This window comes from Rhipicephalus microplus, chromosome X (genome assembly GCF_043290135.1).
Source record: "Rhipicephalus microplus isolate Deutch F79 chromosome X, USDA_Rmic, whole genome shotgun sequence".
Taxonomy (NCBI): domain Eukaryota; kingdom Metazoa; phylum Arthropoda; class Arachnida; order Ixodida; family Ixodidae; genus Rhipicephalus; species Rhipicephalus microplus.
The window spans coordinates 279,464,019-279,489,138 of NC_134710.1; the positions used below are offsets into that span (position 1 = coordinate 279,464,019).

At 45.5% G+C, this 25,120-nt stretch overlaps 1 protein-coding gene across 1 annotated transcript in view; it reads left to right on the forward strand.

The window, feature by feature from the left end:
• The window catches only part of Sap-r (prosaposin), a 207,916-nt gene that overhangs the window by 157,456 nt on the left and 25,340 nt on the right, over window positions 1-25,120 (forward strand). The window contains exons 33-35 of the mRNA XM_037418579.2: window positions 834-916; window positions 5,582-5,762; window positions 19,247-19,401. Of these exons, the coding sequence (XP_037274476.1) occupies window positions 834-916; window positions 5,582-5,762; window positions 19,247-19,401 (419 nt within the window). The remainder of the gene's footprint in view (window positions 1-833; window positions 917-5,581; window positions 5,763-19,246; window positions 19,402-25,120) is intronic.

The window sequence follows — 25,120 nt, forward strand, 5'->3', positions numbered from 1 at the left end:
CCCCACATATCAATTGCTCCACTCACTTTGATCTGCATACAGCTGATGTGCTCTATGGGCAGCTCCGGGGAGCACCTAATCTTGGTGACCATGCCAAGGAGCTGCATGTTCCAAGTCATGTGTTACTTCCAAAAAGTGCAAATTGTGGCATTATTTTTCCAGCTTTGGTATTAAAAACTGTATCATGATAAGGCTTGCATAGCGTGCGTGTATTTCAAATGCCAAATTTTTCTCGTATCCTGCTCTGCCTATCCTATTTTTTGGAAGCTTGTAATATTCTAGCACACGGGTTCTTAGTGGTACTGTAAATAAATAAATACACAAGGCACTACATCTAATATTTAAAGGCGAACATTTTCCAGAAGTCTGTCTGATTAAAATAGAAACTCATAGAATGTGGAAACTCTAACCAAAAAATATTTTTTAAAAAGGCCGGTGTTTCAAAGCCGAGTGAACTACCAATTTATTGGACAATTTAATTTCAATAAGAGAATCAAATATTTATCTACAGACTATATACTTATGGACAAGCATAGTCTTATTTTCAGATGAAATTTTTTTCATGATCTGCAAGATTTAGTTGTTCTAAGCCGAATACAATCTTGAAGCTATGGTGTTTGCAGCAGCTGTAGTTTCTGAGTGTTCTTTACTCTCTTTGAAACAGTGACATTGTATGTTTCATATGACAGTGATTATTCAATTTTGGTAATTAGTGTTAGAACTTCATAAATATGAGTTCGAATTGCATGCAAACTATTCGGTCCCAGTTAAACTTGTAACCCTCAGGTAAATGTATTTTCTAAGTTGGTGTTTTCTTTGATCTTCTCTTGTAGTTACTGGAAGAAATATGGAGTGCACCTTCTGCCAGTATGCCCTTCACTTCATCCAGAATGAGCTTGTGGAGAATAGCACTGAGGTGACTCCCTCTCTTATTGTATACACATCTCTGGAGTGAAGTGCTGTGCTTAGACAAATTATCTGGTGTTTAAAAATGCTTTAAAACACTTTTTGAACACATATACGACTAATTAGAAAATGCTGCCAGTCTGTAGTCAAGGGTCCTGTGAACATGTCATCAAAATATTATGTAGCTGCATGCAACTGAGAACTTAGAATTTTAAGTCAGACAGCCAAGAAATCCTGTTTAAGTCGGACATCCAAAAATTGGCAAACTACTTTATTTACTCTCTTGATCCTTGCACTTTTTCGCAGAAAAACAAGGAAAGTTAAGGGGTTAGAAAATTACATGGGGAAAAATTTGCCGCAATAATGTACAGAGCGGAAACGAAAACCAAATGGCCCCAAATATGTTCTCATGCCAGCAGCTTACAAGCTTTCAGAAGTACTAATCAAAGCTTACCATATTAATAAAACCACAAACAAGATTTATTTGCAGGCACTAAAGCCACTAGAATATAGTGTCTCAAAGGTCTCCGAGGGGAGATCCTTGAATTAATTAGTAGTTCTGCCTCAATCTGCGGATCTTTCCGAGTTTTAGAGGCCTATGGACAGACAGCCCGACGTGTTTTGTTGGTGGCTTTCAGCTACAGGTGCTGCCGCCGCAAGTGGCAACCATAAAACTCATCGACTCTGAAGTTCCTGTCAACAGCACTGTTGCCGTTTTTTAATGCGTGATCGATCATTTTCAACCTGAAAGCAGCCCCGTAGCTTCCGTATTTACCCATAGCGTAACCAAAGATTGGGCACAACAACGTACGCTGCGCGCTGGAATGCGCCGCCATGTAACTTGTGGCTTGGATTGGATTAGGACTGCCTACATTGATAGTATGCATGATGCTTAAGAGGTGGTGCTAGGCTGTCATGCGCTATCATCATTTGCAGAGAGATCTGCATTGTTTCGCCGTGCACGCTTTCAAGATGTCGCTGCTTCATCATCATCCCGAGTCTGAACTCGCAAGTAAATCGTAGTTTCACAAACTGAAGTCCAGTGAGTCATATTCAGATTAGGCTGTTGGGGAGTAGCCCACATCGGAAGAATCGCCGCTAGACTCATAGCACCAGAGCAACTGCCGTGCACTTCCGTAGCGTAAGCAAACTGCCTGAGTGAGTGCAAGAAAGAAAACTGGGTGGTTGTGTGCTCGTCCGGAAAGCAAAACGAGCGAGAAATCTATAATAATCCTTCATCTTATCGCTAATTAGGCAGAGCTAGTATTTGAGCCCTCCAAAGAGAAAATGCAATCGAGATGGCGTTTGTGTAATTTAGCGCCTCACAGAAACAGATGTAATCACACCCTAGGGAGCAATAAACAAGAGCCGCAAGCGGTCACCCTTTGGGAGCTTAGGAACCAGATAGCCATCATTGTTGCCGCTAAAAGCGCAAAAAGGCATTGTGGTCGCAAAAAGTGACAACCACCTGAAGGACAAAACTGAAACCAGCCATACCGCATGCACGCTTTCGGATGTGCATGTGAAAGCTATCGTGCCTCTTGGAAAGGAAAAACAAAAAGTGGAGAGACATTGACGCATGAAAAAATTGCATGTATTTTTGAAGCATAGCAGCACATGCCAAGCAAGAGAAATGATTGAAAAAGTCTGATGTATTCAACCTGCGGTACCGCAATGTGCTCGGATAGCTTGCGTGCGGCTTTATAAAGCAAGAAAACTAAACAACAAAACAATGCGAAAACATGGGCACATGAAAACAATTCCATTTATTCCCAAAGTTTGGCAGCCCATGTCAAGGGAGAGAAATTATCGAAAAAGGCAAAAGTTTTAAACATGCAGGCAATTCCATACATGTACTGTGAAAACCCTTTACAGTAAAAGCTCGTTAATTCGAATTCCACGGGAACGCTGAGCAATTTCGAATTAAACAAAATTCGATATAATGAAAGTGAGCAAAAATGGGTGGATTTCTGGGGTGGGGGCACGAAAAATATTTATTGGCCAAAAAAGTCGGTGATGGCCATCTGCTTCTTTTCTCTGAATGCCACAGCTGCGGCTCCCTGTTCCAGCGCGCGGACGCGGCGCAGGGAATCCTCTTCAAAGCTGAAGAAGAGACGCGCCACATTAAGTGCCTCCATCACCGCAGAAGCTGACTTTCGTCTTCCTCACCTTCTGGCTCTTCAGCATCAGGCTGCACACCGGCTACTTGAGCGATAATGTCCTCATCAGTCAGGGCACCACACACCGATGCACCGGTGTCAACTTCAACATAATCTGCAAAACGTACGCCCCGAAGAGTGTCGCGCAACGTCGCTGGCATGAGCTCCTCAGCCCCATCTACGTCGACGTCACAACTATCCTGCGCACTTCCAGCTGCAAATCCACTGTGGCTGAAACAGTTTGCGATTGTGGTCACGGTCACCTGTTCCCATGCGCGCACCAACATGTGCATGGCAGTAAGCAGCGTAATGCCGAAGTCCTTCCTGTCGCCCGCGCACAAAATCATTCTCTCCAGCACGTGACGCCTATAAAAGCACTTAATGTTCCTTATCACACCCTGGTCCATTGGCTGTAGGGCCGCAGTCGTATTTGCCGGAAGGAACACCAACTTAGTTGCTCTCAGCTCAACGTCGACTTTGTGCGCCGAACAGTTGTCGACGACAAGAAGAACGCGTCTGCCGCCCAGTTCCATTCGCCTGTCGAATTTCAGTAGCCACTTTCTGAATAGGTCACCTGTCATCCAGGCTTTCTTGTTTGCGGCGTACTCCGTCGGCAGTGAGCGAATGTTTTTGAAGCACCGTGGCTTGAGTGCTTTGCCAATCACAAAAAGGGGGACCTTTTTCGTACCGGTCATATTTGCGGCGACCAGAACAGTGACACGCTCTTTGCTACGCTTGCCGCCGGCACAGCTGTCTCTCTTGTAGGTGATCGTCTTGTCTGGCTGCAACTTGAAAAATAACGCTGTCTCGTCAGCGATGAACACATCCTGTGGTGAGTAGCTTTCCAAATATTGCTGCAGGGTGTCGCTTCTCCAAGTAGCGCATGTTTCGGCATCCACTTCCTTTGCCTCACCAGATAACGTGCAGAATACGAGATTGTGCCGCTCCCTGAAACGATGAAACCATCCCTCGGAGGCGACAAAGTCTTCAATGTCCAAGCGCAGGGCGAAATCGGCGTCCTTGGCCACGATGATAGGGCCGCTCAATGCGATACTCTGGGCTCTCATTTCTTTAACCCAGATAATCAAAGCTGACTCCAGTTCCGGGAACTTCGCTGCCCTTAGCCTTTTTCGACTGGCGCCAAAATCCTCGGCTTCATAGGCGTTTTCAATGGCCGTCCTGTTGCGTATGTAGGTTGACAACGTGCTCGGAGGTATGCCGTGCTTCCTCGCAATTTCGTATTTGCTCGAGTTCCCTTGGTCAACCTGTCGCAAAATCTCCACCTTCTCCTTGACAGTCTTCGCGCAGTAGTTTCCCCACGGCATCTTGCAACTTCGATGCGGAATAAGACGGCTTGACGGCGTGAACGAACAACGTGCTCGATGAACAAAGTGACGCTGCCGGGAGCGGCCTAGGACTGCTAGGACTACTCCGCCGACTCTTCAGCGTCCCGTGGGTCCCGCGTACCAGTGGCGCCAGGCGCAGAGATAGCGGGAGGGCTACGAAAAAAAAAATTGCTTCCTGGATTTTGGAGGCCATACTTTGCTCGCCCTTCGCTCGGAGGCCACTTGAAGCTCGAAAAAACTGGTCGTGCCACCTATTGTTCGACCGTAAAAGCTTCCACTAGTGTTTGACGATGATGACGCTCGGCGGCGCGCGCTTCGAATTATCCGTAGAGGCAGCGATTTCTGTTCGAATTAACGAATCGTTTTACACATGGTCTCCTATGCACTGCGGACCGGACTGCGGCGACCATTTCGAATTATCCGAAATTTCGAATTAATGAGGTGTGAATTAACGAGCTTTCACTGTATAACTTTTGTTGTAGAAATTGGAGCATGGAACTTGCTTTTTGCACTCTTTGCTAATTGTAGAATATAATGATATTTAGTTCAGCAGTATCTGTACAGACAATTCACTAAAAAGGTGATCAAAATTTTTAAAATAATTACAAATTAAAAACAAAATGGTAAAAGGTAGATAAGAACTGAGTTAATATTTGACATCTGCACACGTAACTACGCCATCTCTTCATCACCCTAGCTTAAAATAATAAGATGCCTGATACTGAGTGCCTCTTCCCCCCTTAATCATTATTATTACTTTCAGCAGATGGCTCATATCCTTGTATATGTGGCCTCTTCACTGCTGACTTTTCCTTGCTACAGTAGACAGCATGGTGGTTTCTTCGATTGCTGCAGCGGCAGCATTCCTTATGCCAGCATTTCATTGAGTTGCACTACATCTGATTCTAAGAAGTTGGCTGCTAGTGCCTTACTTTGCATAACATTCCAGATTCTCTATTGTATTGCATTCATTGCTTTGCCCTTGTAAAGAAACTAATTTTGTGTGTGTGTGTTTGTGTGTGTGTGTGTGTGTGAACACACACTACACACACACAAATTCGCCAGACTTACTAGCATGCAATCAACTCCATTTGTAAAGCTGGTGGTGTCATGTCATGCATTAATTTGAGCATCTGGAAGACCAGCTTCATGTTTTGGTTTTTGTTGCAGGCTAGAGTGGAAGCTATACTCGACAAATTGTGCAGCAAACTGCCAAATGACATGGCTAAGGAATGCATGGCATTTGTGGAGGAGTATGGACCAGCTGTCATGGTTCTCCTTGCTCAGGAAATAGATCCCAGCATAGTTTGTGTGGCTATCAAGGTCTGTCCTAAGGACGGGCTTCTGAAACGTAAGTGTTTTTAAAGATTGACCTCAAATATAGCACATGCGGTTTAACTTGTATATAGGAAATTATTTTTTATATGAACGATAATATCACCATGCAAAGTTTGTGCAAAAATATAGCACTGTAATAGGTGCATATTGAACTTCTGTTGGAATCTCCATTTTCACTTTATACAGGGTGTCCCAGTTAACTCGAAGCACGATTTAAAAGAAAGCCGCGAGCATTACTCGAAGAAAACCTACTGCATATTGTTCATAGTACAGTGGACTAGCCAATAGTAATGTTTTGTTTTACATATATATACAATAATTAAATAAACATCTCATTTTAAAACTACAGCTCTAATCATTGAGGCCTAAATGAGGCAGTTATAATTAACTACGAGTGACATCAAACTGCACTATTTTCAGCGAGATATGAATTGGGTACTCAGTTTTTCTGAATGATAAACGATCGTAGCGCTCCCAGCCGCATCGCAAAGCAGCGGCCCCAAAGAAGCTGGTTGAAAGTGATTCCTTTGCCGATCGCACATCTGAAGAGGCAGCGCATCCACTTGATTATGATATGGAAGCACGAGCAAGCTCCACCGCTTATCAGCGACCTAATCCTGTCGGCTATATGTCGCTTTTCTTACCCACATCTTACGACTTACTAATCTACTTGATATGAATGGCTTTCGACAGCATGGTCGAAGCGCTGCTTGTACCACAGATGAAACCTGAAAAGCAACGAAACAGACATAGAATATTTCAAAATATCAGCTCGGCAGAAGGAAATGAATGGACGAAAGAAAAAAGAGTCGTGACCATGTTCATGTTTTATTTGCCGCGTGCGCCGCACCCGAAGCAGAAAGTCGCATTTGGTGTTAAACGGGCAGTTAAAGCTGTTTGCCTTGCGTTGATAGCGCATGGACAGATCTTTTTTCTTTTGCAATGAATCCTGTCACCACAGAAGTGGGTTTCGGAATCAGCATGAAGGTTTGAAGGGGCGTTTTTCTTCATGCTTGTCACCATGCCCTCTTTAATGAACAAAAGGCGAGCATGATCTTTGCCTTGGGAGCTACATACGGCAACACAAGAAAGGCCGCAAAGATTTATCGCTCATGGAAGTGTGGCGGTAGACCTAATGCATCAACAATCATGAGAAATTATAAAAACCTGCGAGAAACCAGCTCTTTCACGGAACAGCGGCTGAAAACTCCCATCTTTAAGTGACAACCTACATGCTGATGCTCTGGCATTTATGGCAGCAAACCCTCAAGCTAACATGCAAGACGTGGCCGCCCAGGCACTCATTTACAAGTCGTCAGTTTAGCAAGTATTGAATAACTCTGATTTGCATTCCTACCACCTTAACCTGTATCAATGTTTGGAACAAAGATACTTGCAGGATCGCCTAGATTTCTCGAACTGGATCCTCACAAAATGCAACGAATCTCCAAACTTTCTTAGTAATGTGATCTAAACAGATCATGCAAGTTTTTTGCAAAAATGCCCCTAGTAAATCTGCATAATGCCCACTACTGGAGTGACCGCTATCCACAGGGGGAGAAGCGCACTCTGCACCAGTACAAGTGGTCTTTTAATGATTGGTGCGGATTACGCCGGAGATATAGGGGGCCCGATCTTCTTCGATGACATGCTGACTGGACATCGTTACGTGGATGGAATCCTTAAAGGAACGGTGGATAGATTTTGCAGTGAAATTCCTCTGTCACGTCTTCCACTGTTGTGGTACCAGCAAGATGGGGCACCAGCACATAGCAGCAGCCGCTCACAAAACTGGTTGAATGCGACTTTTTATGAACAATGGATTGGAAGGCACGGGCCTGTCCACTGGCCGGCTAGCTCACCTGATCTCACTCCACTGGATTTCTTTCTGTGGGGATACGTGAAAGATCTTGTGTATATGACCGAGACGAAGACTCCAGATGACCAGAAGGCCATAGTAACGTATATATGCAGCAGAATCCCTCCGTCGGTCATCAAAAAAGCAACCGAGAATTCAGCAAAGCAGGCTCAGTACTGTGTAGCTGCAGGAGGAGACCTATTTGAACACGTCCTGCTAGCAGTATCGAGTGCTTAGTGATGCTTGTGAATGTACCAGTAATAAATCAACATTAAAATCTGACTTTTTTGCTTTCTTTCGCACAAATGTCATGTTTGCCATAATCGGCATATTTGATAGTGACACACTCTGCTTCTTCAACGCATCGATTTTGCTTTCTTTCTATACATGGGTAGCTTTTCGATGTGCTTGTTTCAGTTTTATTTATTTTTTGCCAAATGCCATTTTTTTGCTGCCCTTAATTACAAAAACTCAAGGCACAACTTTAATTTTACTTTGCTTCGAAGCTCCAAAACGAGTTTCTGACGCAAGATATAGCTGCACATGCAAACTTTCGTTGCAGTTGGAGTACCTGATATTTTGAAATATTCTACGTCTGTTTCGTTGCCTTTCGGGTTTCATTCGTGGTACAAGTAGTGTTTCTACCATGCTGTCGAAAGCCATTCTTATCAAGTGGATCAGTGAGTCATAACAGGCGGGTAAGAAAAGCAACTTATAACTGAGGTGAATGAATCGCTGATAAGCCATGTAGCTTGCATATCACAGTCAAGTGAATGCGCTGTCTCTTCGAATGTGCGACTGGCAAAGAAATCGCTTTCAATGAACTTCTTCGGGGGCGCTGTCATGTGGTACTTTTCATATTTTGTGGGGACCATCTATCATTCAGAAAAACTGAGTACGCAGTTCATATATCGCTGAAAATAGCGCAGTTTGATGCCCCACGGAGTTGACTACAGCTGCCTTATTGATGCTTCAACGATCAGAATAGTAGTTCTAGAATTATATGTTTAAATAGTTCATGTAAATAAATATAACTAACGAGAAAATACTATCAACTAGTCCACTGTACTATGAACAATATGCAGCAGGTTTTTTCAAGTAACGCTAGCAGCTTTTTTTTTAAAATCGTGCTGCGAGTTAACCGAGGCACCCTGCATATTGAATGCTGAGCTGTAGTGGCCTTAGGCATGTCCTTATATTAGCTGGCCCATGACCACTTGTATCATTGAAAATATTCATAAAGAGAAAACTGCACGGTTGTGGCAGTTTCTGTCGAACAGGGCACTGAATTTGAAAGGCATTGTGAGCCATGCAGTAAAAATGAGCAAAGTACATGTCTTAAAGGGGCCCTCCAACACTATTTTAGCACCTCTTTTTTATTTGTGGTTTGCGTAGATTTTGAAATATTCTATGTCTGTTTCGCTGCTTTTTGGGTTTGATCCGTGGTACAAGATATCTGAGGATAAACTTAGCATACGTCTAAGAGCCGATATCAAATGATTTAGCGCCGATATCAAATGAAATTATGCAATAATGTCACTACATCGCTGCCGACCGCATCATCACATAGTGGCTTTTGCCAAAACTTTGTGGGCGGAAATGACGCCAGAAGATGTGATTGGATAAATGTAACGTTAGGAGCAATCATGGTGTAGGATAAAAACGGAGGTTACTAAGCTGTTTCATTTTTCTTCGCTGTGCTTTTTCATCTAACCCTAAACGGATGCGGCCACAAAAAATATATATATATATATATCACTGCGACGACATAGCATGACAGAGATGTTGGCTGCCATTTCACCACTAGATTTTAGGCTTGCCTGAGTCGTATGTCAATACGAAAAGACCAATCTTGCTTTCTTCCTTCTTCTTGCATTTAGGAGTTTGCGAGCTGTCTCTTTCTGCACGTGCACTGTTTAATCGGTGCAGTGCACATTGTTGTTCGTCGGGCAGCTCACCAAACAACATGCGAAGGGTCAACAGTAGTTCACTGTCCTGGTTGTTTCACAAGTTCCTTTCTCAGTATAAGAGGAGGGAGTGATTCGGAATGTTGTAAAAACAGCAGAAAATACTTCGCTTCAACACTGTAGCTCCCACTCACGTTCCTGCAAAAACAGGCGTCGGGCACAACGTCTACATTACTATGAAAAAAAAAAAAAAATGCAACAACGGAGTGCGAGCTTCTTCTACGTGGGCGCTTCCAGCTTATTTAATTGGGGCAGCCTTTTGACGTCATGGGCGAGTGAAATATGGTCAAGTGACTCCGCAAAAATCGAGTTGAGGGTCAGAATTTTTTTCTTGTACAGTCGAGCCCGCTTATAACGAACCTGAGTGTGACGCGGCATCTGTTTGCTGTATCCAGAAGTTCGTAGTAAATGAAACACAGCTTTTAAAAAAGTTGTGAGTGAAAACAAACTTTTTTTGCCCCAAAAAGTCCGTGATGCATGTGTTTCGAAAAGCAGAAGTGATAAGGGCGGTCTCGAGTTCATTTAAAACGGCAGGCTGCTCGTTCGCCGAGGCTCGTGGCATAAGCTGCATGAGGCACTGGCTCCAAAGTTTCGTCGTTCTCGCAATCCGATTCCTCTAAATCGCTCTCGCCACGTACTTCATTCACGATGCCCCAATCTGTGCATGGTTCTGCAGTGTCGGCATCATCATCGGCCGTAATTAAACCATCGCAACAGATGTTCCACCCGCTCTCCCAGGTCTGAGTCGAAGACGCGCTGCAACAAAGCGCTGCCGCAGTTCGGAAGCTTCAGGCTCGGCATCGGGCCAGACATCGATGAAGTCGGCCTCACAATAACAGTTTCGTGAGCATGTAGCCGTCACCGTCGCCCACGAACTACTCACCATCTCCACAGCTGAATACCGCGACATCCGAAGTGAAAAATTGGCTGCCAGGTGGTCAACAGCTATGAGCTAGCGCTCCGCAACGTGGCACCTAACGCGGGGATTACGCTCAAGCCAAGCGGTCACACTTTCGGCATTTTGTTGAGCGGCAGAAAAAAGCTTGCTAGTCCTCCTGTCGGCCATCATGACCACACACGCACACCAAGAGCGAGTAAGAGGCGCACACGCGACACACATGCCAGAACGGGTGGAACAGCTCTGGGCCCGTTTCCAGTCAGAAAATGAAACTAATTTGAGCCAGCGTGGCAGGTGTCCCGTAGCGGCGGAGACAGGAGAAGAGGTTGCGATCAAGAGAGGAGAGCAGACTTGTGAGAGAAGGGCAAGAAGTTGTGATAAAAAGAGGGGATGGAGCGGGAGGGCTACCTTGAAAACCAAAACGCACGGGAAGGAGGCGGGTTGGGTAGCTTGCTTGAAAGGTCTGCGAAACTCGCACGTAAAAAAAAACTTGGAAAGAGTGCCTGCGCGCGCAGAAGTCAAAGCATGGACAGCCTGGATTGGTGCGCACGGCGGTGTTCGAAAAATCGGTGGCCGTGGTCGAAAAATCGTTTTGTTGCGCCGGCGGGTTTTCGTGGCCTCACGAACTTCGATATTTCGCGATTTGTTCCGCGCAAATTAACAGCCGGTTTCGCGCTTCTGCACGCGCGAGGAAGGGATGCTGAGTCGAGTGCGAAGTGAGCGAGAACAAGTCGTAAACACGAAACAAATCGCAAATTACAGTCGACTCTCATTAATTCAAACTCGAAGGGACCCCTGGATTTTGTTTGAATTATCAGGCTGTTTGAATTATCAGAAGTTCTCATATATGCGACTCTGGGTAAGGTGACAGCACAAATTATGATCAGACATCTATATTCACACTTTTAAGCATCTCTAGATCCTAACTACACAAAAACAGAGAGCGGTGCATGTATGGTCAACAAGTTTATTGACTATCTACTGCTGACTAGACCTTTTAAAAAAATCATGGATGGTCAACTGCTCATTTGCCACATGCGCATTTAGCACAAAGCTCTCGATTCCAGTAAGTGCTGCCAGTTGATTCTGAGAATTTTCTGTTGTTGTCAGAAATTCTCTCACTTTAGCAATGTACTGGAAAGCCTGTGCAGTTGTCACATTTTCCACTTCTGGTTCTTCTTCACTTTCACTGCTGTGTTGTGCTGGCAGCACCTCTGCCACCAAGTCGTGGAGTGTGTCCTCCCTGCACACGCACAGGTTATCATCAGTAGCTGCATAACTGTCGAGGTCGGCAGCTATGTTGTGCGCTTTTAGAGCAGACAGCACTTGGCTTTCATCGTCGCCCTCAGTCTGCAAGCAGTCAGATGAAGTGGCAATGCTGCAGCCAGGTATGCGGAAGGCATGCTCGAAGCAGTTCCTTATTGTTGCTGATGTGACAGCATTCCATGCGTCGGCGAGCATGCCCAACGATGAGAGTAGTGTGACACTGTAAGGCATGGAATTGTCCATACATATCAGCATTCTCTTTAGCAGTGTTTTCCGGTAATTAAGCTTCAAGCATTTGATTACCCCTTGATCCAGGGGCTGGAGGACCGCTGTAGTGTTAGGAGGCAGAAATTCAAGGCGAATTGCTTCCAGCCCCTCCACGTCGCCGTGCGCAGGGCAGTTATCAACAATGAGCAAAATTTTCCTTTTCGCTCGCTTCATTTGCCCATCCAGTTTGCGGAGCCAACCCTCGAACAAAGCTTGCGTCATCCAGGCTCGCGTGTTTCCGTCATATGCAACTGGGAGCGTTCGGACGCCTTTAAAGCACCTGGGACGCTTTGACTTGCCCACAACGAAGAGTTCTGGCTTGTGACTTCCGTCCATATTGGCGCAAACCATGACGGTTAACCGTTCTTTGCTCAGCTTTCCGCCAGTGCAACGCTCTCCCTTGCGACACAAGGTTTGATCGGGCAGGCACTTAAAAAACAGCCCCATTTCGTCGGCATTATCTACATCAGCCGGGGAGTATTCAAGCAGCAGGCTTTGAAGTCTAGTCTGCCGCCAGTCAGAAGAAACAGCTTCATCGACCACTGCTGCTTCACCACTCACTGTTTTGAAGGAGAGACCGTGGCGTTCCTTGAACCGAGAAATCCAGCCATCGCTGCACTTGAAATCTTCAATTCCCAAGCGCAAGGAAAGTTCTTCAGCTTTCTCTCGTAGGATTGGCCCATTTATCGGTAAATTGGAGCTCCGTGCGCGCTTGAGCCAAAGAAGCACGGCGTTTTCGAGATCCGGGTACGCAGCTTCCCTAAGCCTTTTCCGATCGGGAGCGAAGCGGCTCGCGTTATTCTGGAGCTTGTCTTTGGCTTTCAGAATGGTTGTGAGAGTACTTTTGGTTATTCCATACTTCAGTGCCACTTCGGTCTTCTTTACCCCAGCGTCGACTTCTTGGATAGCGGCCAATTTCTCTTTTAGGGGTAGTGTCCGATATTTTCCTCGCGGTGACATGGTCGATCGAAAAATGCGCAGCACGTAAGAAAGACGGGCAGACCTGTACGCATTCTGTGGGCAGGTCACGTGCTTCGGAGTCGGCTGGCGCCACCGGCACGCCGGAAAAGCAGAGATAAGCCGCGAGCCAGCTTCGTAACCACCGGGCCTTTTTTGTTTTTCGTTTTTTTTCCACCGCGGCACGGAATGCTGAGAAATGATTGTGTGGCAAAACCTTTTCCCTTGAAGTTTTAAGGCGCTTATTTTTCAATATCAGACTATTATGATAATCATAAGCACGCAAATTTTCAAATATTGCCGGCAAATCAGCAGAAATTTTCCGGTATGGACAGGCAAAAAGTACGAATTAACCGAATGACGAAGTTTGAATTAAGCGGCTTTTAAATACATTGAAAGCATAGCGAGCCAACCAAAATTTTGAATTTTGTATGAATTAACCGAAAGTTCGAATTATCAGAGTTTGAATTATCGCGAGTCTACTGTATCAGAGTCGGTGGGGTAGCGTACACGCGTGTACTAGACGCAGACTATCGGATACAGTCGGTGGCCGACAATGTTGACAAATGGTCTGGTCACTGCATGCCGCCGGTGCCAACGACAGTACCAGCGGTCAAAAACAGGGTAGATGGCTGACCGGTCTTCGAAAGATTGGTGGCAGTGTGAAAACACGGGCCTCGTCTGGCGATGCGAGGTGCTCAGAGTAGCGGGGGGACAAAGGACAGAGGGGTGTGTAACAAAAAGCAGTCGGGGCATGGAGGAAGGAAACAGCTTTCCTTCCTTCATGGGTTGGCGAGAGCGTCAACAAGAGGGTTGCGGAGGCAGGGTCGGCATATAACAATAAGAATGTATGAGCACCGCGCTGATGCCGATCGGTAGTCGAAATTGGTTTCCCGGGAAGTCGGCAGACCGCTGACTCTGTTTGCTGTAACCGATCGGCGGCGCTCGGAGACGTTCGTTGTAAGTGCGATTTTGTGCCATTGAAACAATGTATATTTTCACGGTCGCGTGGATATTGTTTGTTTTAAGCGACAGTTCGTTTTAAGTGGGGCCATTATATGTGGGCTTGACTGTATTTGGAATTTTCTAAGTCGAATAACTTCAGACTGCGGGCCGTTATCACTGCCAATTTTGCGGCATTAGTCTGTCTCTACTTCAGTCTACACAACCCGCAAATAAAACGTGGGGTTGAATAGTGTTGGAGGGGCCCTTTAAAATATGGATAGCTGATGCAACTGGGCTTCTATTTGACTATGATAATTAATTTTATTTAATAAGCTTGATCGTAACACTCAAGTAAAGCAGTGCAGTATAATAATAGTGCATAAAAGTAGCCACTGTGCAGTGCAGCATACAACACTTGTGGCCATTTGTTACTTGTGTTGGGTTTGATGATGGCCACGTTGTTTCGGAAACACGGAAAATCTTTCGAACCGATAAATGCATTCCGCAAGGTGGCTTGATGGGAAAATAAATAGTAGTAATCAGCTTATATGCCTTTTACGCAACATTGGAGAAGCAGATTGTTATCTTAGGAGACATGAAGGTGCATGGAGTATTTAAATAAACCTTTTGAATTTTTAGTGTAGCCAAGTTTGCCTGCATGTGCTCTATCGAATTGCACATGCAGTCAAATCACAAGCATCTACTCATATTATGTAAATGTGTGCAAATGCTCAAACGTTTCAAATTCTAACTGAAGGTTACATTAACAACATTCATATTTGATCTGAAAACCATGTATTAAAAATTTTTTAATATTTAGAGTGAACTAAATATGAAAGGCTTTTAATCTTTTTACTTTTTTTGGTAAGCATAGAAATGTACATTAGAAATGTAAGCATAGAATCGAACATTGTTTACAACTCTGGTAATGTTTATAAATGGTAATGTTTACAAGGGCCCATTCTCCCCACTTGAAGCATAATTTTCTCAGTTCTATGTTGTAATGTTATTGGTATATATTGAGTAATAAAATAAGCAAATAAAGCATATTTGAAATGTCATGTACATCATGGTTCACCAACAGCTTTTACACCCACAAAAAAATTATAAAAATCTCTAATGTGCAGACAAATATGAACAGCTTTACTGCACTCGTGATTGTTTCAAGATGTAAGTGCAAAAACCAAACGATGTAATCTTTGTTGTAAAATGACACAGGAATGACTGATGACAAGTGCACAGAAATTGAAAGCTGAGAAAACAAAGCTAAAAAATGGAGTGCAAAGCTAAGAATATGGAACTCTGAACAGAGCTGGTTTTATTATATAATTGGAGAAATGCGATTATGTGGCCATTTTGTGTTCTAATCTCTCTTTTTTGCGATCATGCCATCATGGTGACACTGTGCAATGGAAAAGTTGCAAAATTTTTTGCCCTATGATTTTCACAGTTTCTTTATTAGCACACTAGTTAAATGCTTTGTTAATCATTATTGTGTACTCTGTTTTGATATGTCATCATGGCACAAAATATCCCTGGGTGGATCGAGGTGATCGTTTTAAAAATTAAGTAATGTGCATATTGCGGGCTTACCGTAATTACTTGAATCTTACGCGCACCTTTTTTCTGGTTAAGCGAGTTCATAAATAGCATGCGCGTTAGAATTGAGTAGGAAAAAAAAATGAATACGGTCATTCTATTGCCATTGGCATTTCCGAAATGGCCGCCCCCTAAGTACGTCGGCATTGCGCGTCGGCCATTTCTGCCTACGTGTTTCCCATGAGCGGCACTTCGTACGTGTGCTGAGGAGTTCGTCATCTTGTAGTGCATTAGCATCGACGGCATGGAAGGGCCGACTTTAAAAACTCGACGAGTGCACCACGATGCCGCTTTTAAAAGAAAAGTCATCGCGTGTGCAGAAACAGACGGAAATCGGGCCGCATCGTGGTCGTTCGGAGTTCCCGAAACGTGCGTGCGGGAGTGGCGGAAACAAAAGCAGAAGATTGTCGACAGCAAACATTCATGTAAAGGCTTCAGTGGACCACAGCAGGTTCGGTTTCCGGAAATTGAAGAGCTGCTCGGCAAGTATGTCATTGAGCAGTGAGCGGCACAGCGGCCCGTGACGGCAGAACTGCTCCAAGTTCAGGCTATGTAGTTAGCCTTAGAAAAAGGGCTAATGTGGAGCCAGTTTTAAGCGAGCAGGTGCTGGCTAACTAACTTTATGAAGAGGAAAGGCTTTTCCCTCCGAAGGCGAGCGGGCATATGCGAAATGTTGCCGGAGGAGTACAAAGAAAAGCTTCACAGTTTTCAAAGGTTCGTCCTAAACTTTCGGCACAACAACGGCTACCTGCTTAGGCAAATCGAGAATGCCGATCAGACGCCGCTTTACTTCGACATGCCGACATCGGGCCACGGTAAAACTAGAGTGACGGCAATGCTCCGTTGCACGTCAGATAGGCACAAGCTTCCCCCGTACCTCATATTTAAATGGAAGACGCTCCCGAAAGGAGTCGTTTTCCCAAGTGGTGTGATCGTGCGGGCCAACGAGAAAAATAGGTGCGCGTTGCGATTCATGTCTTTTTTTTTTTTTCGCCGTGGAAACCGTGTGCGTGTTACAATCGAGGGCGCAGTAAAATCGAGTAAATATGGTACTAGGAGCGTCTCTTACACTGGCATTTGAAGTGTAAGCACTTGTGTTAGAGCACAGATGCCGGCATTATGGATTTTTATGCAGAGGCTGGCTATATCGTTGAATTGGGAAATAACGTATAACGTCAACATTTATACCAAGATATCACCTGTGTGAATCCTGTGAAATGGCATACCATATTTTTCGGTGTATAAGACGCGGTTTTTTTCCAAAATTTTCGGAGGTGCGTCTTATACAACGGTGCGTCTTATACGCACTTTTTTTGGTAGTTTTTTGGGAGAAACTCGTGTTGATGCTCATCAGTCTTTTTTTTTAAACCACTAGAGCAGTCCAATGCGAATTATGCATCATAATTATAATAACGAACACTCAACGTGCCGGTACTACAGTTTTAAAACAAAACCAAAGTACATAAAACGGAAAAATTTAAAAAAGTATGTCATCGTGCGAGTTCTCAGCTCACTGAAGCTGCGCAAGTTTCGGAGGCTGTACCATAGAGAGCTGTACTCAGTGAGTGAAATCGGCGTAAGATGGCGATAGGTGCGCGACGGTTTCGGCGGTTTGGTTCGGATTCGGCCGCTACTGCGGCTACCACCGCTACGCTGTCGTTCAGCGAGTTGGACTAGTCGCCATTTGCAACTTCATTCGTTCGGTTGGTCCGCGCCTTTGTTACCTTCACCTGCAGTATGCCGGCTAAACGGAAAAGTTACACGGCGAAGTTTAAGCTTGCTGCTGTGAAGTATGCAGAGGACTACGGAAACCGGGCTGCGGGCCGTCATTTCGACGTCACGGAGAAGATGGTCCGCACATGGCGACAGTAGACTGATAAGCTTCAGGCCATGAAGAGTGACAAGAAAGCTGACCGCGGCAAGAAAGCACGATGGCCAGACCTTGAGGGACGTCTGCACTCATGGATACTGGAGCAGCGTGCCCAAGGTAGGGCGATGTCAACGGTGCAGCTGCGTCTCAAAGCGCAGGCGCTAGCTAAGGAGGTGGGCGCCGTTGATTTTGTTGGCGGGCCGTCCTGGTGCTCCAGATTTATGCGCCGCAAAGCGCTGGCGATGAGGGCCCGCACAAGCATGTGCCAGAATCTGCCAGCAGATTTCAAGGACAAGCTTGAAAGATTCCAGGCTTTCGTTAAGAAAGCCATTGAAGACGATGGCATCGGCAACAGCCATATAATAAACATGGACGAGGTGCCACTTACGTTTGACATTCCAATGGAAAGGAGTGTGGCACCGAAAGGTGACAAGTCTGTCACCATCAAAACTACCGGCCACGAAAAAGCGCACTTCACGGTTGTGCTGGCATGTTGCGCCGACGGGCAAAAACTTCCGCCAATGATTATATTCAAGGGGAAGACGATGCCGAAAGAGTCTTTCCCGCCTGGTGTCGTCATAGAAACGAACGTGAAAGGCTGGATGAACGAAGAGATGATGGGCAAGTGGCTTGAAAAATGCTTTTCTAAGCGACCGGACGGTTTCTTTCATGCGAAGAAGGGCCTCCTGGTATTGGATAGCATGCGGGCGCATATAATGGAGCTCACTTTGAAGCGCATCAAGGCAAAAAACTGCACCGCTGTGGTTATACCAGGCGGGATGACAAAAATGCTTCAGCCGTTGGACATCTCGGTGAACCGCAGTTTCAAGGCTATTCTGCGGCGCCTGTGAGAGTCATGGATGTCCGACGGCGAGCATAGCTATACCGCAACTGGACGCATGAGGCGTGCTTCGTTTTGCAAGGTCGCAAAGTGGGTGCGCGAAGCCTGGTGTGCGGTGTCACAGGCCACCGTAACTGCGGGGTTCCGCAAGGCAGGCCTGCTAGCATCCTCAGCCCCTGGCCTCGACGACGACGACAGCAGCAGCAGCAGCGATTCCGAAGAGGAAACAGAGGAAGTCCCAGCGTCACTGCCGCCAGAGCTCGCTGAACTATTCCAAAGCGCGTCGGAGGACGAGGACTTTGAGGGCTTTGAGGAATAAAATGTTTTCCTGCAGTTGTGCGGAACGTTTCAGTGGGTGCGCATTATTTTTTTCTCACAAATTCGGTGTAGTATAAGTTTTCTTACGGACTGGCGCTCAGAAACGTAAGTACGGCATTTTACAATGCTCGCTCAACTGCGCGTTATGAAGTTTCTTTGCGGAAAGTGAGTGAATGTAGGTGCGTCTTATACACCGGTGCGTCTTATATATTAATTTTTGCATGAAAACTTGCGAAAACTGGGGGGTGCGTCTTATACAAAGGTGCGCCTTATACACCGGAAAATACGGTACATCTTTTTCTTTAATGACTTTTTAATGACTTGCTGTACACTTTTTTGTTGCTGTGTTTAGTAACTATGCTTTTCTTTATGGAAGTCACCATACCTGGTAAACAAGATAGATATTTGCTTTGAATTCATTGTGGTGCTATTTTGTTTTGAAGCAGTAAACACAGATTTAGGTAATTACTATGAGACATAACAAAGTTTATATACATGCATCTATAATGACTATGATGTCAGATTCTGGCTTTATTCTAACATGGTTCAGCTGTAATATTATTATTCGCATTATGCATTGGTACTGCATCATAATTGCCATTATGTATTGTACTGCATGTGTGATCAGCTTATAATGTACATATAGTGCTGGTGTTACATTTATTCTTTTCTTTTACACCCTGATTGATATCATTGTTTTTCTATATTCAGAATCTGACGTGAAACTGAAACTGAATGAGTGTGCCACCTGCAAGGCTGCCACCAGCTATGTAGAGGAAATACTCAAGGATACCAAGAATGACCAGGAGGTTGCCAAGCAATTGGCAAATGCTTGTGATCACGCTCCTAAGGCACTTCAGTCTCAGGTATTGGCCGCACTCTGCTTGTGAAGTTTGTTGTTGAAGGTCTTAGATACGAGGTAGCTGTGAAGAAAGAGTGTTTCTTCTCACCACGTTGCTGCATCCTGCTAATGAGTAGCGTTGTCTACCTTCCGCTGTGTAACTGCCACACGGAATTTGTTTAATGCTATGCATTTTGTAAGAGTGTTCTAGCAGTCTCAGCGTATTCAAGGGGCCTGGTAGCACTTTTCTACGTTATAGAAAAACCTATGATTAGTCGCCATTGCATCTTGAATCTCCTGCTGCAAAAAAATTTACGGATCCATGACCTGAGGTATGATGGGAGAAAGAGAGAGATATGGCATGAAGAAAGGCATGGAGGTTAACCGGAAAGCAAGGATCTGGTTTGTTATCCTGCACTGGGGAAGGGCAAATGGGAGACAGAAAAGTAAGGAAAACAGAATGAGAGAGAGAGTGGGAGGAAAGCGAAAACACGCACACCCTAGAATGTCCCAATCGTTCGACGAGGCGGGCTAATCACGGAAACTTCTGAAGGGCTTTCGTTGCTTTTCAGCGTGAAGCTTGATCTTTCCCGCATTCCAAAATAATTTTTGGGAAAGCATCTGTTTGACGAGGTGGGTAAACACTGCTAACAGAGACTGTCTCTGACAGTTGTATTGAGGGCACTCATACCAAATATGTTCGATGGTTTCGTCAGCGCCGCAAAGGTCACACGCAGTACTGTCTGCCCTGGTATGAGGAGACCTATTCCATAAAACAAGGGCCCTGTGTGCGTCTCCTGCATAAAAGGGGATGGCAAGGAGCTAAAAATTGCCGCTCGTCGTGATTTTTATTTTTCTTACTTAAATTCTATTGGCCCCTAATTTTGGTTCAAATGTGCATAGGACTACCATGTGGTGGTGCCTTGTAGGCTTCTGCGATCGCTATGCAGTGTGGCACATGGTTTCAGAGATTGTCCTCTGGAACTTTGTTTGTAGATGGGCCAATGCTTGTCATGCCCTCTTGCTGGATGGTAAAGCATTATAGACCGTTTTCATAATTTGCAAGTGCGCTTCTCTGCACTGCCCCGCAGGGGCACCTGCGCGAGTAGGCATTTGGTGTGTAGCAACACCACGGACCCGAGCTAATGGGGGAGTTTCTACTCCCTCTGTTGTAGGCCCGTGTGCTCAGATTTGGGTGCACGTTAAAGAACCCCAGGTGGTCTAAATTTCCGGAGCCCTCCACTACGGCGTCTCTCATAATCATATAGTGGTTTTGGGACATTAAACCCCACATATCAATCAATCAGTTTCTACTCCCTCCCACGCCTAGCCGTGCGTGGCTTTGCCGTGTCCGGGGAAAAGGGGATCCTGGGGGTTGAGCCGACGCTGGGTGCTTGAACCTTTAAGGCCCCTCGGCAGAGGCAACACACCCCTTTGGCCCCGGCTTCCCGTAGACGGCACCCCTGGGCTGACCCAGCCAGGGGAAATCGGCAGTCGCCTTTTCCTATCTCTCTCTCCCTACATCTTCGTCTTTATCTCTTACTATTTATCTGTCCTGTCTTCTACTCTCTTCCATTTACTTCCAAACTTCCTGGCGACTAGGGTTAACCCTGTGCAAATAGCCTACCTTGGTCTAGGTGCATTGGATTATGGTGGCGTTGTATGGCTGGCGTCTGCAGGTTTCAGCATCCGCAAACTTGTAGCGTCCCCTTGTTGGGCTCCGTGGTGGGTGGCCGCCAACGCTGCTGAACAAAAATAAGACAGGCATGCATAGAGCATTCCCCCTACTGTCTGATCGTACCGGCTTAAAGCGGGTACGCACCGATGATATAAATTTTTTCAACCAGCCAAAAGAAACATACCCACACTTTCTTGTTATCCACTGCGAAAAAACTGAAAAGCAAGCCAGGACCGTCTCTCCTTTCCTAGTTGCTAGATGTCTTACCGAAACTATTGGCACAGGATACAAGGTAACCAAAATGGCTAGCGGAGACCTTCTCCTCGAAATCCGTGACAAAGAACAATTTGAAAAGCTAGACCGTCTTTCAGATTTCGGTGGCTTACCAATAACCATAACACCACATAGATCAATGAACACAACTCGCGGAGTGGTATCTGACATGGACTTATTTGACTTGACTGAGACTGAACTTTTGGAGGGGTGGAAAAGCCAAAATGTCACTAATGTACAGAGAATCATCATCAGAACAGATAATAAGGAAACACCGACAAAACACTTAATACTCACGTTTGCATCCAGTAAACTACCGGAATCTATTCAAACAGGGTACACGAAGACAACTATCAGGCCGTACATACCAAACCCTCGTCGTTGCTTCCAATGCCAGAGGTATGGCCATGGCTCTAAAACCTGTCGTGGTCGCCAGACTTGTGCACAATGTGGAGTCCTAGGCCGCGTGTCCGAGAACGGCAAACAACCGCCACACTGTGTAAACTGCGAAGGAAACCATGCCGCATATTCACGCTCCTGCACATACCGGAAAAAAGAAAAAGAAATAATTACGTTGAAAGTAAAGGAGAACATTTCATTTAAGGAGGCACGGCGAAGAGTCGCACCATTCTATGGACCTACGTACGCTGATGCGGCGCGTCAGGGGGCACCGCCACACCAGCCCTCGCCACTCCTTCGGCCCGCGCATACCGAGCCGGGGTTTGTGGCACTTGCCCCCAAGGCGGCTGTAGCCCAGGCTACACCGCCTACTCCCAAACAGAGACCGGAGACTCCAGAGTCCTTGGGTCTCAAGGCCTCACCTCACCAGGCGAGGCCCGAAATTCGAACTAACAGCCCACACGTGCGGGCATCCAGTGCCTCCGAGGAGGCAATGGATACGTCTGTACCCTTGGTGACGAAAGAGCGGCGTGGCTCCTTGGAGCGCGCCAAGAAAACAAAAAAGCAGATAACAGGGGCTGGAGACGGCCCTGTTAAGTGAACTCAAACTCCCTGTCTAAACAGCCACTCGCTTTTCGTACACACAGCACTATTTTACATTCACCATGAACACTCAAATTATACAATGAATCGTCAGGGGCCTTCTCAGAAACCTTGACGACATCCAAAAACTCTTACACGAACACTCACCAAAAGTGCTGTGTGTACAAGAAACACACCTTAATTCAAAACGCACAAATTTCCTTCGTAAATACGTTATTTTCCAAAAGGACCGTGTTGATGCCATGACATCATTCGGAGGTGTTGCCATCATAGTGAATCAAGGAATTGCATGCACACACTTACAACTCCAAACATCCCTTGAGGCAGTGGCTGTTCTAGCGGTTCTTTTTGATAAACTGATCACAATCTGCACTATTTACATTCCTCCTAGCTATCAGCTGTAAAAACGTGATTTACACTCTTTAATTGATGAACTTCCGGAGCCTTATGTTCTCCTTGGAGACTTTAATGCGCATTGCAGGCTATGGGGTGACTCTCGGTATGACGCGCGAGGTCGACTAATTGAACAGTTCCTTCTCTCGTCGAGCGTGTCTCTCCTAAATCGAAAAGAACCACCCTATTATAATCTCGCTAATAACACCTACTCCTCTATAGACCTAAGCATAGCATCTCCATCTCTTGTGCTTCTACTCCAGTGGAAAGTCGTCAGTAATCTATACGAAAGTGACCACTTCCCCATAGTTTTGAGCACAACTACAGTAACTGAGTGTCCACCACGTGTTCCCAAGTGGCTCATAAAACAGAGCCGACTGGGAACAGTTTTATACCATCGCTAGTCTAGGTTGGAATGACATCTGTACTTTGAATATTGATGTTGCTGTCAACTACTTCACAGCGTTTTTGATTGATGCTGCAACATAATGCATCTTACAAACAAATGGACACCCTGGAAAACGGCGTGTGCCATGGTGAAACTCTGAATGCCGAAACGCGCGCAAACAGCAAAACAGAGCTTGGAGGCTGCTTCGGAACTCACTGACAGCCGAAAATTTTGACACCTTCAAGAAAATAAAGTCTCAAGGCAGAAGGACGCGTCGGCAGGCCAGAAGAGAAAGCGGGCAGAAGTTTTTGTCAGGGATCAATTCATACACACAGGAGGCTAAAGTCTGGAACATGGTCGGTAGGATAGCTGGAAAACAAGTACACACACTTCCACTCGTAAACACTCAGGGTGACACGTTAGAAGATCAGGCAAACTTCCTCGGTGCACACTTCGAACAGGTGTCCAGCACATCCCACTATACTGACACTTTCCAAAAATACAGAACAAGAATAGCAAAGCAGAAACTCGAGCACAAATGCACTAGATACGAGGCATATAATCAAGCTTTCAGTCTAACTGAGCTGCGAATGTCTCTAAACTCCTGCAGTACTTCTGCTTCAGGTTCTGACCGTGTGGTGTATGAAATGTTAAAAAAACCTACCAATCGACACACGAAAAACCTTACCTTGTTTGTATAATGCTATCTGGTTTTCTGACACTATCCCTACCTCCTGGAAAGAGGCTATTATTATTCCCATTTTGAAAGAGGGCAAGGACCCTTCTTTACCTTTGAGTTATAGGCCTATTGCACTTAAAAGCTGCTTGTGCAAAGTCTTCGAAAAAATGATAAACTGCCGACTTGTACATTTCCTTGAAACAAACAATTTGCTCGACCCATTTCAGTGTGGGTTTCGAGAGAGTAGATCCACCACAGACCACCTTGTTTGTATCGAGGCACAGATCAGAGACGCCTTCGTCCATAAACAATATTTTCTCTTTGTGTTCCTCGATATCGGAAAGGCTTATGATACAACATGGCGTTTTGGAATTCCAAGAGACCTGTCCCACCTTGGCGTGCGCGGAAGAATGTTTCACATAATCGAAAGTTACCTGTCAAACCGGACATTCCGTGTCCGAGTGGGCACGGTTCTTTCCCAAACATTTGTCCCGGAAACAGGCGTGCCACAAGGTGGTGTACTTAGCTGCACACTTTTTCTCATCAAAATGAATTCCTTGCGCTTGTCCATCCCACGCAATATGTTTTATTGTACATATGTCGATGACGTCCAACTTGGCTTTAGATCTTGCAATCTGGCAATGTGTGAGCGGCAGGTTCAGTTAGGTTTCAAGAAGGTCTTCAAATGGGCAGAGGAAAACGGATTCCGTCTGAACCCACAAAAAAGCATGTGTGTCTTGTTCTCCCGAAAGAGAGGCATGCACTCAGAACCCGACATTGGACTGAACAGTCAACGTCTGTCTGTTAATGCGGAGCATAAATTCTTAGGATTAATCTTGGACAACAAGTTGACCTTCGTACCGCACATCAAGTATTTAAAAACAAAATGTTTAAAAGCCATGAATGTTTTAAAAGTGTTGTCACGTACTACGTGGGGTAGTGACAGGCAATGTCTCATGAACCTGTATAGAAGCCTCATTCGCACCCGCTTAGATTATGGGGCCGTTGTTTATCAATCTGCGACTCGAAGTGCTTTGAAGATGCTGGACCCCGTGCACCATTTAGGCATCTGCCTTTCTACGGGTGCTTTTCGCACCAGCCCCGTAGAAAGCCTTTATGTTGAGTCAAATGAGTGGTCGCTTCATCTGCAGAGAACTTAAATGTATTTTGTTTATTCCCTTAAGGTGAAAGCAGATAAGAAGCAACCCTCATACTCTACTATTGATGATTTGTCGAGCACAATTCTCTTTCAAAACAGGCCTTCGATGAGGCAGCCCTTCTCAGTTCGCCTGAAGAGTCTAGCTGAGGAAACTGGAGTCTCACTTGAACAC